Raw genomic sequence first — 17,345 nt, 5'->3', positions numbered from 1 at the left:
CAAAAAAACATTGAAGCTACAATTAGAATATAAATGGTAGAAAGAAGTTAAGCTATAACTAGAAAATGAAGTAATGAAAATTATGAAATGGGAAGGATATACCTTGGACGAGATGGCTTATTATAATTTTGTGGAAGAATTTATGTGTCATTGAATGATGAGATAAATAACTTAATCTTAAACGGAGCTCATATGGTAGTTTATATGGATCGTCTAGAAAGTTAATGCAAATTTGAAATTGTTGTTGGAATAGAATGAAGAAAGAAATAGTTAATTATGTAGCTAGATGCCCTGAGTGTTAACAAGTAAACATTGAGCAACATTGAGCATCGGCACCCAACAAGATTATTGCAACCACGTGCAATAACTAAGTTGAAGTGGGAAGTAAAAAAGTGAATAGTCGGATGGCGGGTGCCAATCAATCTCTGGTTACCAACTAGACTCGACTGACAGTTAAAGCCAAGTATTAAAAGCTGACCCGATGTGTAAAATGTCATACCTTTGATTCCATAACCATTTTTCGAACACGTACATGGTGCAAACTATATACATGTAGAAGTGGGTGATCAGAGATTCACAAGTGTGATTACATATTTCTGTCGGTCAGATTTCATAATACACTGTGTAATTGTGGTCTCAGCCATGGCGACCGAGCAGGTGCGTGTTAGCAGAGCCTGCATGCATTGCATTTCATTTCATTACAATGTGTGGGCTGTGTGATGTGCTGAAGTTTTCTGTTAATTTGTTTTTATTAATAAATAATGACTGGTTTGAAGCAGGTTTGTGTTAGCAATGGGTCTGGTTTGAATCATAGCAATGGTTATGTGAAGAAGGAGGTGACCAGGTGCAATCCTGTATTATTGGAATACAGCAGCAGCATCCGCGGTGTGCTGGCCCACTTGTTAGCCCGAGTATGTCCTGAAAAGAGTATGATTCCCATCGGTCATGGGGATGCTTCTTCCTTCAAGTGCTTCAGGACGCCAATCAATGTAGAGGACGCCATCATAGAATCCACGAGGACCTGCAAGTATAACGGCTATGCTCCTTCTTATGGTTTACTCGAAACTCGCGGGTATTTTTCACCTTTGTATTTTAATCATTCATCCGCTGCAACTTGTGCTTTGGGATTTTTCATTGGTAGTCATATGGACACATTGTATAAACCCATCACAGCTACACTAGTTATAAATGCTAATAGAAGCAGAGTATGGAGTCTGGCTCATTCCTATTGTGCGCCATAATCCCATGACTATTATTACCACCAATACCAATCCTAACTGCTAACAGAGACAGAGGATTGCCTATTATCTTGTGCAGCGGACCACTACTTAATTCTCGTTTTGTACCTTTTCAAAAAATTTACGACTGAACTTCGATTGAGAGTATCTATTCAGCCAAATTTTCCCCAGACTCTCACTTACCCGAGTGAGACAGCGCACCAGGAGTAATTAAGAGTATCTGTTCAGCCAAATTTGCCCAGGGGCTTTCACCTGACCAGTTGAGACAGTCCACTAGGAGCAATTAAAAATATCTACTCAACTAAATTTGCCAAGGACTTGAACCTAACCTGGTGAGACAGCCCACTAGGGGCAGCCAAGAGCATCTACTCAGCTAAATTTGCCTAAGACTTGCACCTACCCAGGGGACTCTGGCTGAGGAATAACAACACCCTTGTTTCACCACCCATCCAAGCCAAGGTTGACTTGATTTTGTATTTCGGTGTTCAATCCATGCAAGTTAACTGAATCCTCTTCTGTTTATCCTTTAATAGGTGAAATTTCTAGTATAGGATTTGGAAGTCGGAGAAGAATCTGATAAAAATAACTCACACCCAAACATGGGACATCCTACTAAGGTGATTAAGACTATGTATTTAGAAAAATTTTCCAAAGACTTGCAGCTACCCAGGTGAGAAGGCTCACTAGGAACGAACCTACTTGGGTTATTGAGAATATCTATTCAGAAAAATTTGTCTAGGACTTGCAGCTAACCAGGTGAGACAGCATCTACTTAGTTAAATTTGCCCAAGACTGCAAACCTACCCAGGGGACTCTGGCTGAGGAATAACAACACCCTTGTTTCACCACCCATCCAAGCCAAGGTTGACTTGATTTTGTATTTCGGTGTTCAATCCATGCAAGTTAACGGAATCCTCTTCTGTTTATCCTTTAATAGGTGAAATTTCTAGTATAGGATTTGGAAGTCGGAGAAGAATCTGATAAAAATAACTCACACCCAAACATGGGACATCCTACTAAGGTGATTAAGACTATCTATTTAGAAAAAATTTCCAAAGACTTGCAGCTACCCACGTGAGAAGGCTCACTAGGAACGAACCTACTAGGGTGATTGATAATATCTATTCAGAAAAAATTGTCTAGGACTTGCAGCTAACCAGGTGAGACAGCTCACTGGGGACGACCATGTTTAGGGAAATTTGAACCTTGGTTGGGGAATAACAACACCCCTGTTTTACCAACCAACCAAACCCCATTTGACTTGTCTTTGTAAACAGTATTTAATAGATGCAATGGTAACTGAATATCCCTCTTCTCTTTTGCCATGAACAAAAAGTGTTTACTCCACAAATTTCAAGCCCATCTATCTCAAATGAACTTGTAGTTGCAAGCATCCACGTGGTATGAATCATTAGAGTGCCACGTTTGTTTGCTGAGACTTCTTTCGGTTGCCGAAATGTGAACGATAAAAGTAAAACCCAGCATAAAAAAATCCTATAATTTTAATTTGGATCTCTGAGTTTGAAGCTCAAACTGTCCAACCTCATGAATATGTTCAGATTCCAGAATATTAATACTCTGTTCTAGTCACTTCTGATCAGTTGCCACCTTCTAAGGACATCTTCAAGACATGGAACCCTGCTTGTTTGTCTGTATTCATAACTTCACCGTTGCAGTCATTGTCCATATGATATATCTGTAGCAATCTAAACACGTCACAATCTGAATGACATGATCGTGCAAACTTTCCCTTACAGGCTACAGCACCAACTGCAGTGACCAACTGTGTTTGGATAATGAAATCGAAGATACAATCGTGTAGGTAAGCTGAATCGCTGTAATTGATCTTTATTTCATTTCCCAAATATATTGCTTCATCTTTGAAGGATCATCCAATAGATGCTGTGTATATATATATATATAGATTCCCTGAAATAGAGATTACTTTTTTGCTTTGTGCATTTAGTATAGATCATATGTTGATTGGTTTTGGACAGTTAAAAAGCCTTAATTTTATGAAAACCTTCAGAAAATGGACTGTCGAAAGACAAACTTTGAGAATTTAAGGCACAGATGGGTAGCAATATTGACAGGTCTTTATGCTTGATCGCTGAGGATGTTATGATTGATGATACCGTATCCTAGTTGGATAGGTCTTTTAATATGTATCATGGGACACCAGATGAAGTGGCACTTCATTGCTGTCCTTTTTGTTAAAATTAATGAAAAGGCAGATCTGTGTGTGTTTGTTTTCCTTTTCAACTCTTTTCTCTCTTTCTTCTTCTTGCGTGTGCTTTTGGAAAAGTAGACACAAGCTTAAAACCAAAGGAACGCAACAACTTACAGATATAATCATAAACATAGAGATGCAGTAGAAAAACACTTCATTTCATGAATAGAAAAATATTGAACTATGCTTACAAACATAGTGGAAATAAGATAGCTTGGACAATGGTAGCTTTTCTCCGAGAAGAGATGTGGCAGCTACATGCCTTTGAACTGTGTTACAATGAGGCTCAAGGGCCTATTTCTTATTGGAAAACATGAGAAAACCCTAAACAACCAAAACCCTAACCCCAGGAGATGTAACACCAAGAGTTTGTAGGCCCCGTTGGGGTTAGTTGGGCAGCCAACTTCACGGGGTCGTAACTTGGTCATATTATCTCCGTTTGGTGCGTATGATACCTTGTTGGAAAGGTCTCGCTGAGTACTACAAGTTTTACCGTAGGTGCCAGTGGCCACGGGCCTGCCACGAACCCTCAAAAAACACCGTTTAGGAGGTCAAAACTGCTCTAGAAGTTTAGGACCCAAAAAACTGCTAAAAATAGTAAATGCTAAAATGAACAAGGAAATAGATGAAACTCACTGGGGGGTCTAAGTGGAATAGGCAAGTGGCCACCAAAATCCACTTGGATCATCCTTCCCCCCTTAGGAAGCAATGGTCCCCATTGCGTGCAGAGCCTCCATGAGGTGAGGAAATTTTTGTTGAACCTAGTCCCTGGTGAACCACTTGCCCTGGTGAAGGAGTTGGCCTACTTTGACAACTTGATATAACTGTATCCTCTGTTGGCGAGTGTTCTTGATCTGTGTGTCCATGATCTGATTAGTTGTGGCTTGTTCCATGCAGTCCGGGTTGAGCTATGTTGGTTTGAGTTGTTTTGCAATGTCAGATGTGTCCAACAATGGTGGAAAGTATGGCCGAAGGCGATCTACATTGAACAGTGGGTGCAGAACAAGGAATAGTAGGACGCTGAGCTTGAAGACATTGTCACCGACGGCCTTGGTGATGGTGTATGGCCCATATCGGAGCGGGCGAAGCTTGCGGTGGGGCCCAACAAGGTGCTCCTTATGCAAATGTAGCAAAACTTTGTCGCCCACCAGGTACTTGTGCAGCACTCGATGTTGATCACAACGCTACTTGTACTTGGCATTGGCTCTGTCCCATATATCATGGCCCTGTTGGCGGATGTGTTGAATGTGCTCAATGAAGCTGTTAGCCCTTTCATCTTTGGACTGAACGTGAGCCGAATCTACTTGAGTAACTGCAAATGGTATGGCCACATCAATGGGGCATAATGGTTGAAATCCTAGCCCTACCTGGAAGGGGTTGTAGCTTGTTGAGCTGTGGAGAGCTCTGTTGTAGTTGTGTTGGACATAGGGGAGACTTTCATCCCACATGCGTGGATGCTTCGAGTTGCACATGCGCATAATGTATACGATCATCCTGTTGACAACCTCTGTTTGGCCATCAAATTGGGGATGGAAAGCCGTGGACTTAGTAAGTTTTGTATCCAGCATTGACCAGAGACTTGACCAAAATGCACTTAGGAATCTGCTGTCTCGATCTGAAGCAATGGACTGTGGGATCCCAAAGTATACCCACACTCGCTCAAAGAAGAGCTTAGCAGTGGCCTCTGCTGTGATACTCTTCTTGCAGGCCGCCATGATGGCCATCTTAGAGAATCTGTCAATGACCACGAAAACGCTATAGTTTCCGTGCTTAATAGAAGGAAGGCCCGACATGTAATCCATGGAGATAGATTCCCAAGGCTGGCTATGAGTAGGTAGAGGAGTATACAGGCCTTGCTTCTTGATGGTTGGTTTGGCAATGGCGCAGGCGGTGCACGATCTAATGTACTTCCCAACATTCTGACGAAGTTTCGGCCAACAAAAATACTTTTGCAATACTGCCATTGTTTTCTCTACTTCGAAATGTCCAACGACCTAACTGTAGTGCGCCTCCCAAATCATCTTGGCACGTTCACTAGAAGGAACACAGATGTGTCCCAGGCAATGTTTTAAAAACCGGAACCGATGACCGGACTGGTCCACCTAATGAACCGGGTTTCGAATTGGAATCGGTCGAACCAGGACTGGTCAGGTCTAAACGAACTGGTTTTTAAAAATTACATTAAATAAATATTTTTTAATAAAAAAAACTATTTTTAAGATTTAAAACCATGATTCCAAGCCAATAGAAACAAAATATGCAAAGTTTGCTCATCTATATACCATGTAAAGGTGAATATATCAAAATGGCATCGAGTGCAATACATATCAGCAAAAAAATACATAATCAATGAGGCTCTAAATGGCCTCTAGAGTCCGAAAACAATGCTCTAAGCTATGGGGTCACTAACCTACTACAAGTCTACATATCAGTGATCAACAACATGATCACTCCTCATCTTGATCAAACTCATCACCACTACTAGACAAGAGATCATTAACATGAGCTACATAAAAATATGGCTCAAAGTTTGAGGACTCCTAAAAATCCTCTACAACTTTAGTAGTAGTAGCAAAAATAGATATCAAAACTACAAATCACTGATCAACATGGTCACTCATGAAACTCATCATTGATTCAACGTGACTTGAAATACATAAACATCATCTAGCTCAAAGTCTTTAGACTTGGATTTCTCAACCTTATAACATGATAGAAATTGAAAAGGTTTAACATGCCTAACCAATGATTTCGGTTTGAGTGAAGGGTTCATCTCCTCAACCTTATAATGTGGTAGAAAAAGATTAGCATTCTTGACCAGTTGTTTTCCTTTGAGTGAAGAGTGCATTCTTTTTAAGGACATGGTAGAGGAGTTCAACAATCAATACCACCAACATCAACAAAGTTCAACAAACAATGCCACCAACATCAAGGTTCTTAAAGGGCTTCATGCTCTTGATCAAATGCCAATCTCATACCCTCATGCATTATAGAATCAAATGGAAACATTGCAAACCCCCAAACTATGAAATCCTGAAAACCATTAAGTCTGCTGAATTTTGAGTGAAATCTAAAATTCTAGTTTCTCCATATGAAATCCAATGAGGTCGAAACCACTCTCAAACATCCTGAGCCATTTCATGGTAATGTTAAAAATTTAAGTAAACTGATGAAAATGAAAACTAAAGGAAATGTCACTTTTACTTTAAGAATTTAGCATTACCATTAATTGCCAACATTGCTAGGGTTGAGATGTGTCAGGAAAATGAGAGGGTAGGCATGTTTTTCTTGGAGGGACTATATTTGGAGGAAAACAACCCCAAATTTCCCTCAAAACAACTTCAAAACTCAAAAAATTGCATTCTGTGGGGTTTATGGTTTCCCTGGCAATAAACCGGTCGGTTTGACCATAAATCGGTCGGTTTCATCCTAAACCGGTCGGTTAGGACCAATTTTTCTAATTTTTTGGTGAAGGGAGGGGTCAAACCGGGTTTTTCTATCGGTTTGACCTGGTGGGCTAGTGAACCGACCTATTTGAATGGTTACTGGTTCAAACCGGTCAGTTTTTAAAACACCGGTCCCAGGTGGCATAACAGTGCATCATGAAGGTGAAAATTTGGAACTTGCTTCCCTTTCAGGAGTGTCTGGTATATGCTGCCGAATTCTGGATCGCTCTTGTAAATATGCGACCACCCTAATGTCTCGTGCCCACAGGAGTCAAGCACAGTGATCAACGCCATGAATGGTGGTCGGCTGAGGCAATCAATGATGTTATTGGTGCTACCCTTCTTATACTTAATGTTCAAATGGAGTTGTTGCAGATAGGTGGACCATTTCTAATGGCGTTTGTTCTACAACTTTCCTTGTGTCTGTTTGCACTGTAGAGTTCGGTGGTCTGTGTGGATGACTGTTTCCTTCCCCAGAATGTAATGCTTCCATTGATGGCAAGCCTGCATAATGGAATACATTTCTTTGTTGTAAGTGGGGTACTTTCGGACTGTGTCTGAAAGTGTCTCACTGTGGTAAGTCACTGGATTCCCATGTTGAGTAAGAACCGAACCAATAGCATAGTTGAAGGCATCTGTCTCAATCTCAAATGGTTGTTGCAGGTCTGGTAATGTGAGCACTGGTGCAGAACAAAGGCGATTCTTTAACTCGGAGAATGCTTTTTGTTGGGTTTTCGACCAAAAAAACTTTGCTTTCGCTCCGCCCTTGGTGACTTGACTTAAAGGCCAAGTGATATGAGAGAACCCCAACACAAACCTATGGTAGAAATTGGCAAGACCCAAAAAGCTGCGAAGCTCTGTTAGAGTGGTTAGGGCTGGCCAATCCTGAATGACTTGTATCTTGGATGGGTCCACATGTACACCCTGCTCATCAATGATGTATCCCAAATATTGAACTTGGGTCAGGCCAAAGGTGCATTTCTCCAAGTTAGCACACAGCTTGTGTTGTCGCAAGGTTTGAAGGACTTGTCGAATATGGTGGAGGTTCTCTTCCCAACTCTGGCTGAAGATCAAGATGTCATCTAAATACACCACCACGAATGCATTGGTGAAGGGTCGCAAGATGTTGTCCATCAGTCTCATGAAGGTTGCAGGGGTGTTTGTCAATCCGAACGGCATGAGTAACCATTCGAAAATGCCCTCCTTGGATTTGAAGGTAGTCTTCCACAAATCGGAGGGTTCGATAGGCACCTGGTGATAACTCGACTTCAAGTCAATCTTGCTGAAATATTTGGCCCCTTTGAGCTAGTCCAAAAGGTCATCAATCCGTGGGATTGGGTACTTATACCGGACAGTGATCTTGTTCAACACCCGATAGTCAATACAGAACCTCTAGGTCCCATTCTTCTTCTGTGCCAATACAATCAGGCTCCCACAAGGTGATGAGCTTGGCCTGATGTGCCCTTTTTGCAATAGTTCCTGAATCTACCTCTTGATCTCATAGAGCGTCGATAGATCGGTCCATTGGGCAGCGACGCGCTCGGGGTCAGATCGATGGAGTGCTTGACCTGACAGTGCAGAGGTACCCCTGTGGGTGAGGCGAAAATATCCCTGTACTCCTCCACGACCTTGTCCATCTGCTGTTGTTGTGCAGAGGAGCCCTACCTAGAAGCCGTGGCCACAACCTTCTTCTTGCCTTGGGGGCGAATCATAAGGAAAACAAATTTCCTGGTCTGGGAAATGATCTTACTGCATTGCTTTGCAGTGATCAAAGAGATGGCAGTAGGCGGGGCTACCTCCGGTATCCTGTACAACTTATTAGCCAAAGTAATAATCAGAGTGAGGTCTAGACTCATATACAGCATTTCGCTTCCACAAGTATGGTTGTCCTAACAATACATCACAAACTTCAAGAGGAGCAACGTCCTCATCCGTGAAGGGCTTGATGCTGTAGGGAAGGTGACACTGCTGGCTGACGCAAAGATCTCGTCCTTGGTGAAGCCACCTGATGGTGTACGACTGTGGATGTGTTGTAGTCTTTAGGCCCAGCCGCTTCATGACCTCTGCTGAAATGAGGTTCTTTTGGCTCTCGTTGTTGACAATGAACTGCAGCAGAGAACCCTTCACCCACATCTATGAGTGGAAGAGGTGTTGCCCCTCCTCTGGATCTTCAGTGTCAATCTTCTAGATCTTGGTGGTGGTGGCCACAGTGGCTCTGGGTTCCGCATCAATGATATGCTTCGCTTTGTCAGTTCCCTTATCGGGTTCTGATTCAGAGTCAGAACTTGCGTTTGATTCAGAAGCCTTCATCTCGGCCACTAGTGACTGCTTGGCCCGACACTCACTTGTATTGTGAGTGGAGCTCTTATGGAACTCACACCATTTTCCCGTGTCCTTCTTCGTCTTCGTGGTGTTGTTCTTTGCTTGCAGCTTCGACGAGCTGTCTTGGGTAGCCCCGCCTTGGCTTGGTCCTTTGTTCTGTGGTTTGGGGGTGCCTTTTCCTTGCTTTGGATTTGCCGATTCAAAGTATTGCTTCTTCTGTTTAAACTTCTGTTCAATCTTGACAGCATACTGATACACCGTGCCGAGCGAGGAAATATCCAGGAACTCCATCTCATCCTGGATGTACTTGTGTAGACAGTTGCGGTACTTGAGCACCAAATGCCGCTCAGTATCCTTGATACCCATCTTCGTGCGAAGGGTATGGAAAATATTTGTGAACTCTGGCACATCTTGGTCCCTTCCCTGCCGTAGCGTGGTCCACTTTATGTATTTTGTCTTCATAGCTCCCGACATGGTAATATTGTTCCTTGATGGCGTCTTAGAAAGAATTCCAAATGGGTGCGGCTGAAAAAACGAGGGTTCACTCTCGTCCTTTTGTTCATAGTAGGTTTCCTACCAGTCCTTGACGTGTGGGGCGGCTTTGAGAAGTGCAAAAGTAATCTTTTACCGAATGGAAAAGTCATGAACTGAAAAATATTCTTCCAACAAATTTAACCATTTATCTATGGCGTCTGCATCTATCAGGCCTTTGAATATGGGAATATCGAAGTTAACTTGTACCTTAAAAGGAGTGGTGCCTCCAAAGTGGCTGCTGGATGAAGATGCATCGCCTATGGGTAGTCGTCGAAGGATCTGGGCAAAGTTATCCATCATCGCGTCCCTCTGTCACTCAAGGGCTTCCTCAAGCAACATTTTGAAAGGATCTCCTGCCCCCTCGTCTTTCTTTTCTTCCGCCATGGGAGGTCGTCGGGTTTTGCAAGGCTGATCTTGCAATGGTTCAACCAGATCAAGCCCTAACTCCTTATACCTTGACCTCGTTGGGGACATGCAAAGAAAAACAGAGAAAGAGCAGACCGCATTGATACCATTGATCCGAACTTAAACAAGAACATAAAAACTTACAGATATAATCATAAACACAGAGATGTAGCAGAAAAACACTTCATTTCATTAATAGAATAATACTGAACTATTCTTACAAACAAAGTGGAAATAAGATAGCTCGGGCGATGGTAGCTTATCTTTGAGAAGAGATGTGGCGGCTACATGCCTCTAAATTGTGTTACGATGAGGCTCAAGGGCCTATTTATTATTGGAAAACATGAGAAAACCCTAAACAACCAAAATCCTAACCCCAGGAGATGTAACACCAAGAGTTTGTGGGCCCCATTGGGGTCAGTTGGGCAGCCAACTTACCCGGCTCATAACTTGGTCATATTATCTCCGTTTGGCGCCTACGATACACCGTTTAGCGGGTCAAAACTACTCCGGAAGTTCAGGACTCAAAAAACTGCTAAAAATAGTAAATGCTGAAATGAACAAGGAAACAGATGAAACTCACTGGGGGGTCTAGGTAGAATAGGCGAGTGGCCATCAATATCCACCTGGATCAACAGTTCCCATAGCCAAGGATATATTGTACTGGAGTCAGAGAAGTGAGAGCTTGGATTTATCATTGTACTTCTACGACATCTCAATTTCTTTAAATGATTTCAAGGATTGTGGCAATGGTTATACTAGCTTTAGCGAATATATATATATATCATCGATTCGATTTGCTTTTAGTTATCGCATTCACTACTACAATATAAAGTCAAATGCTGAAAGAGACTGGGTATGGGAACTGGATAATTTATCACCTAAGCAGTTCAACTCGTGGCGGCTTTTTCTTGGTTTCCTAGAGTATATTCAGTGCCTGCAAGGATCAAGACAACAATGAGTGGCATCGTTGCGTTTCAAGGCTATACAGAATCCCCTGAAGACAGGGATTGGGTATGGGAATAAAATAGGTAATCACCTAGACAGCTTAATTCACTAAGACACTAAGTTTTTTTAATTCTCCTACAAAATGCATGATGGTTTTATGCATTAGGGAAACAGGATGCTGTTAACTTTATGGATTTAGCTACCTTTCTGTATTTCTATTTGTAGCGTGTACATAAATTTGTTTATGTTCCTACCTTAATGAAGCTTTCCTTTTTCCAGTGCTGTTGCAGAGTATGTTTCCTCAGGCCTACCTTATAAGCTTACTTCAAATGATGTGTACCTCACAGTTGGTTGCTCGCAAGCTATACAAGTGTGCATGCAAGTATTGGCCACTAAAGGCTCAAATATACTCCTACCACGACCAGGATTTCCAGTTTATGATACTGCTTGTGGTTACAGTGGTATTGAAATCCGGTTTTATGACATGATTCCAGAGAATAACTGGGAAGTTGACTTGGATCAAGTAGAGGCATTGGCCGATGACAAAACTGTGGCAATGGTTATCATTAATCCAAGCAATCCTTGTGGTGCTGTCTTCTCCTATGAACACCTATTACAGGTATGCTACAATCTGCTCAAACAAACTAAGCAGTATTTATTTCTTCTTTGTTTATGAGTTTATATCGCTCTGGATTGAATTTTCCTGCATGAAACAATAGCAGAAACTGTAATGAATTTGAAATTCTGTAAAACCAGAATTGCAATTACGTTCAGCAGAAATTGACATTACAATATGTGAAACATAATATGATTTAGGCATACTTTGCAATATATGAGGATATGACCATTCTAATTTTTGAAGTCTTCTTGTGCAACACCTTTTGTCTTGCTTACTAGCATCCGTAGCTGCTTATTTAATCATCAGTTTATTTTTGTTATGTTTTATTTATTTCTTTTTTGAAAACGTTGTAGTACAGAGAAAAATCGTTCTGAACCCTTTACATGCTTCTACACAATGTCTACTCTCAACAAATCTGTTTGGCAATTAGATGTTTTTTTTATCATTCTGGCCTTCTACTAATTTTCTTCATATGTTTGATGTCTCATGAGATTTCCGCATTAGCAACAGCTCATTTGGCACTCATTGAGTTTAATTGAGTTGTCCCTTGAAATTCTCTGCAATGACCACTCCACTGTCTGTAAATTACATGCAAATCATATCGAACTCAAACTTACTACCAGTCTTAGATATAAAGAGTTCAGACAGGCCAAAGACATGAACCTGTTTAGCTTATTGAAGTCTTAAGAAACAAAGCTCGCACTACTTGTATAATGAGATAAGGTAGGAAGGAAAGACAACTAGAGCTTGAAGGCAACATTCTATAAGCATTCAAACTTTTTCTTCCATAGTTTTTGTATCCAATTCTGATATTAATATATTGCTAGACCATACCTGTACTAAAAACTGTTACAGCTACCTCAGATGTTTCTTACACTCTGAAACCTAGTTGAAAGAACACATGTAGCTTAAGTGCCATGTCTCACTATTCCTATAAAACATTGCTGAATATAACTTGTCATTGTTTACAGCAAATGAGTGCAAATGCAAGGATCCATGCAAGAAAACTTATCTTGAACGTAATGTTCTGAGAAAATATAATTATCAGGGCTTTATGCCTTTTCTGAGCAACAATGCATATTTGTGAACACTAGATGAAATAGGTGTGCCAATTGAGTTGTTTGTTTGGATATTTTTTCTTTATTTTGGCGAAACCAAGAAAATGCACTTACTGTGAATTCTTTTAAAGCTCAGAAAACCCATTCTCATCGAGTTTTATTTGAGCAGGACCTTTTTATCTTGTATAAGTATTCTATGCAGCTCATTTTTTAACACAATAGTTCTGTAATTAGTTTGTTTCACTGAAAACCCGATTTCCTTTAATGGTTTCTTTTACATGAAAAGTCTCCATGCTTGCCAAATTTCTTCTGTTCTAGACTCTCCCTTTCAGTACTTGCAATTGGCACGGGCCAATTGCCATATGAATTTTATATAATGCTCCACTTGTAATCTTCCTTTATCCTATAAATATTAAATATAAATTAATTTAATTCATGCCTTCTGTTTTGAACAATGTTTTATTTTGTCTACGATTCTGTCCAACAAAAGCATGCAATGAAATAGCTTCCAAATTTTGTTGTTGCTGGCTAGCTTCCAACATAAACTCTCTTTTCTAAATATCACAGCATGTTTATATCAAAATGCTTGTGACAGTGTCACAAATATGACTATTAACCTTATGCATATCTTATCTGATTATTAAATTTATGCCTTGCTTCCCTAGCTTGTAAGAGATGTAGCATTTTGGTCCAAGTATCTTCACAATTCCTAACAGCCCATGGGATTAGATAGGTCCCTGTTTTTATCTGCTTCACCAACCTAATGTTTCTGTTATCATTATGATTGTAGATCCACAAACAGGGCTCTGGTATTGTATTTTTAAACTTGTCCAGGAATATCCTTGTGTGTATACCTAACTTTTCATTATGGGCATTTATTAAACTCTTTTGGCTGGTAGAAACTTATGGGAAATTACCTTGGCATTGCAGATTGCAAAAACCACAGGACACTTAGGAATCCCTATTGTTTCAGATGAAGTATATGCGCACATGGTCTTTGGAGGGAGTAAATTTGAGCCTATGGCAAAATTTGCTTCCATCACACCAGTCATTACTCTTGGAGGAATTTCAAAGCGATGGTTAATTCCTGGTTGGCGGTTTGGATGGCTCATTGCTTGTGATCCTCATGGCATTCTTAAACGAGGCAAGGTAAAAACTGAGGTTCCACGGCTCTTAGACTCAGAATATGTTTCTTATTTTAACATAGGTTCTACCAAAAAACAGCAAGGATTGAAGACTACTCAAGCACATATTTCATTTTGAACGTCTCGTCTCTGAAGAGTTTTCCTTCTTAGAGATAGGCACTCTGCAGAACTACTTTTTAAACATTTTTATTTGCTTCTCTTCTTATGTACGTGCTTTCCATCTTCTGAAAGCGTAGTCCAGTTACATCGATATCAAGTATATGAACAGAATAAAAGTGTGGGGGCAAATTTCTTGTTCTCTGAAACAATTCAAAATATTTGTAGTTTATTAATTTAATAATGCATTCGTACCTCATCTAATTGGATTGCAATATCTATCATCTTATTTATCTCTCATCATCATATTTATAAATAAAGAAATGGCTTTACTTTGCTGACTGTTTTTCTTCATCTCAGATGTATATAGTGGACTTTTTGCCATGAAATTAACTGGAATTCATCCTCTGCATTTATATCCCATTTTCTGTCTCTGTACACTGGCTATGGCATTGATGTTTGAAATTCGTAATCATGCCACTGGAAGAGTGCAAATGTGGTTTCCTAGTCCTTTTTCTAGACATGGCACCTGAATTTTCTCTTAGGGTTCTGCACAGTTCCTGATACTTAGTGGTGCAGTTGGAAAACTGAATCTTCGAGTGTATGGAAGTAGTTGAGAGGAGAAATTCAGAAAAATTATTTAAATGATGAATAACTTCTCTGTTTGAATGACAGATCCAAGAAGGAGTCGAGATGCTCATGAACATAACTCCTGGTCCTACAACGATTGTGCAGGTTTGGTTTTCTCTCTTTTTGATCTGTTATTTTTTAGTAATACTAATTAGTAACTTCACCTGTATTCTTTTATTCCTGGATTTGAAAATTTAAATCCTTTCAGTTGTTAGGCATGCTAATGACCTTACTTCCAGTTTTGTTTCTTTTAACGGCAAAATCTATGCATTAGAAAACCTAAGCCATCTGGCATTTTAAAGCTTGGTAATCAGATTCCGATGAAGTGATAAAGAACATTGTAGGTTTTATATCCGTCTTCCCCTTTCTTTTATTGTCTTCCTATTGCTTCATTTATTATTTATTCTGTCTTCTCCCATGTTTACAGTCGTGTTGTTCTTCTATTATTTCAGTTTCATTCGTTTCAAAGAGTTGAGTGTGATGTGAGCTACGAATTCATATCCTCTATTCTCTTGTAGCTGTCCCCTTTGTTTCTTCTGTTATGTCATTATACACTTTCATAATTGAAGCTCCAACTGTAAATACATTTCATGTCAGGTGCAGTGCACTTATTGGAATGATTGTTCACATTCACAGTTCTTTTTTGATTTTAAAAGGAATCCATAAACAAGGTTATGCATTTTCATGATTGATGTCTGTATTTGGTTCTACAGTTCAACTCATGTTAAGAAGAAATTTTCAAATCAGTTTCATGTATTTAACTGCCATGGCAATTATGTATTCTTGCGACAACAGGCTGCTGTTCCAAGTATTTTACGAGACACCAGCCAAGAATTTTTTGAGCAGACGTTACACTTATTGGAAACAGCAGCAGACATTTGCTACAATCGAATCCAGAAAATCAACTCTCTATGGTGTTACTCAAGGCCGAAGGGATCTATGTTTATCATGGTAATTAAAAGGGAACCCATCTAGATCTTAGTATTGTTAGCTAATCTGTATACGGCAATAGTCTAATTCAGATCAAACTATCTTTTTAGCAGCATGGTTTCAAGTTCCAGTAATAAAGGAAAACCAAGAAGCTATTTTCACAATCAATGTATGGTTGTTGTGGGGGAAATATAAGTGATTAATATCCTTTGTTTATTTGTCCATAAAGATGTGGCAATTCAAAATTAATACTGGACCAACCTTTTCTCTTGAAAAAATCACTAACTCTTTCTATAAAATTATATAGAAATCTCATAAATTTTAAAAACTTTGACAGTGGTTTTGGTCAAAATCCCTTATAGTTGACATTTAGAGGATCTTAAAGATTTGTTATAAATATAAATTCCCTTGCTCTTTGGTTTATGAACACGATTTTTAAGCTTTAATAGGTGAAGATAAATATATCAGCCCTTAAAGACATCAAGGATGACATGGAGTTTGCTTCAGCACTAGTTAAGGAAGAATCAGTGGTGGTACTGCCAGGTATTGGCAACACATTTTTCTCTAGCAGTGTGCACACAATAAAGCTTACTAGATTTCTCGTTCTCCTTAATTTGGGTCAGGTTATTTATGTGTGAAATTATTTGAATGACTTTTCTGCTCTGTTCTGCACTGCAGGTTCCACACTTGGGATGAAAAATTGGATAAGAATATCATTTGGAACTCCTTCTGCTACATTGGAAGAGGCGTGGGACAGAATTGAATCGTTCTGCCAGAAGCATTCTAATACTATAGTAGCCGACTATAGGATTATCTCATTAATTGAAGAATGCGATGGAACGCAGTCTTGTAAAACTGTCGATTTTTGAAGAATGCCTTAGTGTAGATTTTATATTTATTCATTGATGGTTCTGTATTGCTATCCCAATCATGGGATGAAGTAAATTATTACCATCTCCATATGAACTTTAACTTATTACCACGCAATCAATATATAGTGTTTACGCTTTTTTCAAATTAACAGGTGATTAATTGTTTTCTTTTATAATGGCATGTGATAAGCTTTGGCTATGCAATATACAAAGCACCCTCTTACATTTGTCAAGAATCATTTAACTCTTCATATTGGATAGCATGCAGATAAACACTAAACATATGGAAAATGTTTGCAATCAGTGGTGCTTTGGATCAAATCATTACAGAAAATATCCATGGTGCAAAACTTTGGAACAAATCATTACAGAAAATACCCCTGGTGTAAACTTTGATAAAATCATTACAGAAAATATATGTGGCGAAAAACTTGGGACCAAATCATTACAGAAAATACCCCTGTTGTAAACTTTGATAAATCATTACAGAAAATATATCTAGTAATCGGCTGATTCTGAACTCTAAAAAGTACGTGATATGGTTGTAACTTGTGAAGTCAAAATCATGTATTTTAGAAAATAGTTGAGTGAAACAATGTAAATGAATTCTCCTTTTTCTGAAAAAGCTTAAAATGATCTATTTTAGAAAATAGTTGAGTGAAACCATGTAAATGAATTCCCTTTTTCCTGAAAAAGCATCCAAATAATTTGAATTTCAAGGTAGATAATGGGATAAAAGCATCTAAATGATTTTTTTCCCAAAAGTAATTTAAATAATTTGAATATAAATAATGAGGTAAAAGCAAATAAAAATGTTTTTTTAAATTATCTATAAAATAGCTTGAATGTAAATAATGGGATAAAAGTGAATA

The 17,345-nt window shown here is 39.3% G+C and overlaps 1 protein-coding gene across 1 annotated transcript; it reads left to right on the top strand.

Annotated features, from left to right (window-relative positions):
- Nucleotides 1-520: 520 nt before the first annotated feature.
- LOC149222494 (putative aminotransferase TAT2) lies at nucleotides 521-16,618 on the top strand. Its single transcript, XM_089385464.1, has 8 exons — nucleotides 521-657; nucleotides 780-1,072; nucleotides 11,403-11,742; nucleotides 13,731-13,949; nucleotides 14,717-14,776; nucleotides 15,467-15,622; nucleotides 16,051-16,144; nucleotides 16,280-16,618. Exons 1-8 carry the CDS (start codon nucleotides 643-645, stop codon nucleotides 16,468-16,470), a joined length of 1,368 nt encoding a protein of 455 aa, XP_089241590.1. The 5' UTR covers nucleotides 521-642; the 3' UTR covers nucleotides 16,471-16,618.
- The last annotated feature ends 727 nt before the right edge of the window (nucleotides 16,619-17,345 follow it).

Source organism: Pinus tabuliformis, chromosome Q (assembly GCF_031772625.1).
Source record: "Pinus tabuliformis cultivar Carrire ecotype Pingquan chromosome Q, CPIR1, whole genome shotgun sequence".
Classification (NCBI taxonomy): Eukaryota; Viridiplantae; Streptophyta; class Pinopsida; order Pinales; family Pinaceae; genus Pinus; species Pinus tabuliformis.
Note: the sequence above shows the minus strand (reverse complement) of the source record. Positions and strands in the feature narration are given on the sequence as shown.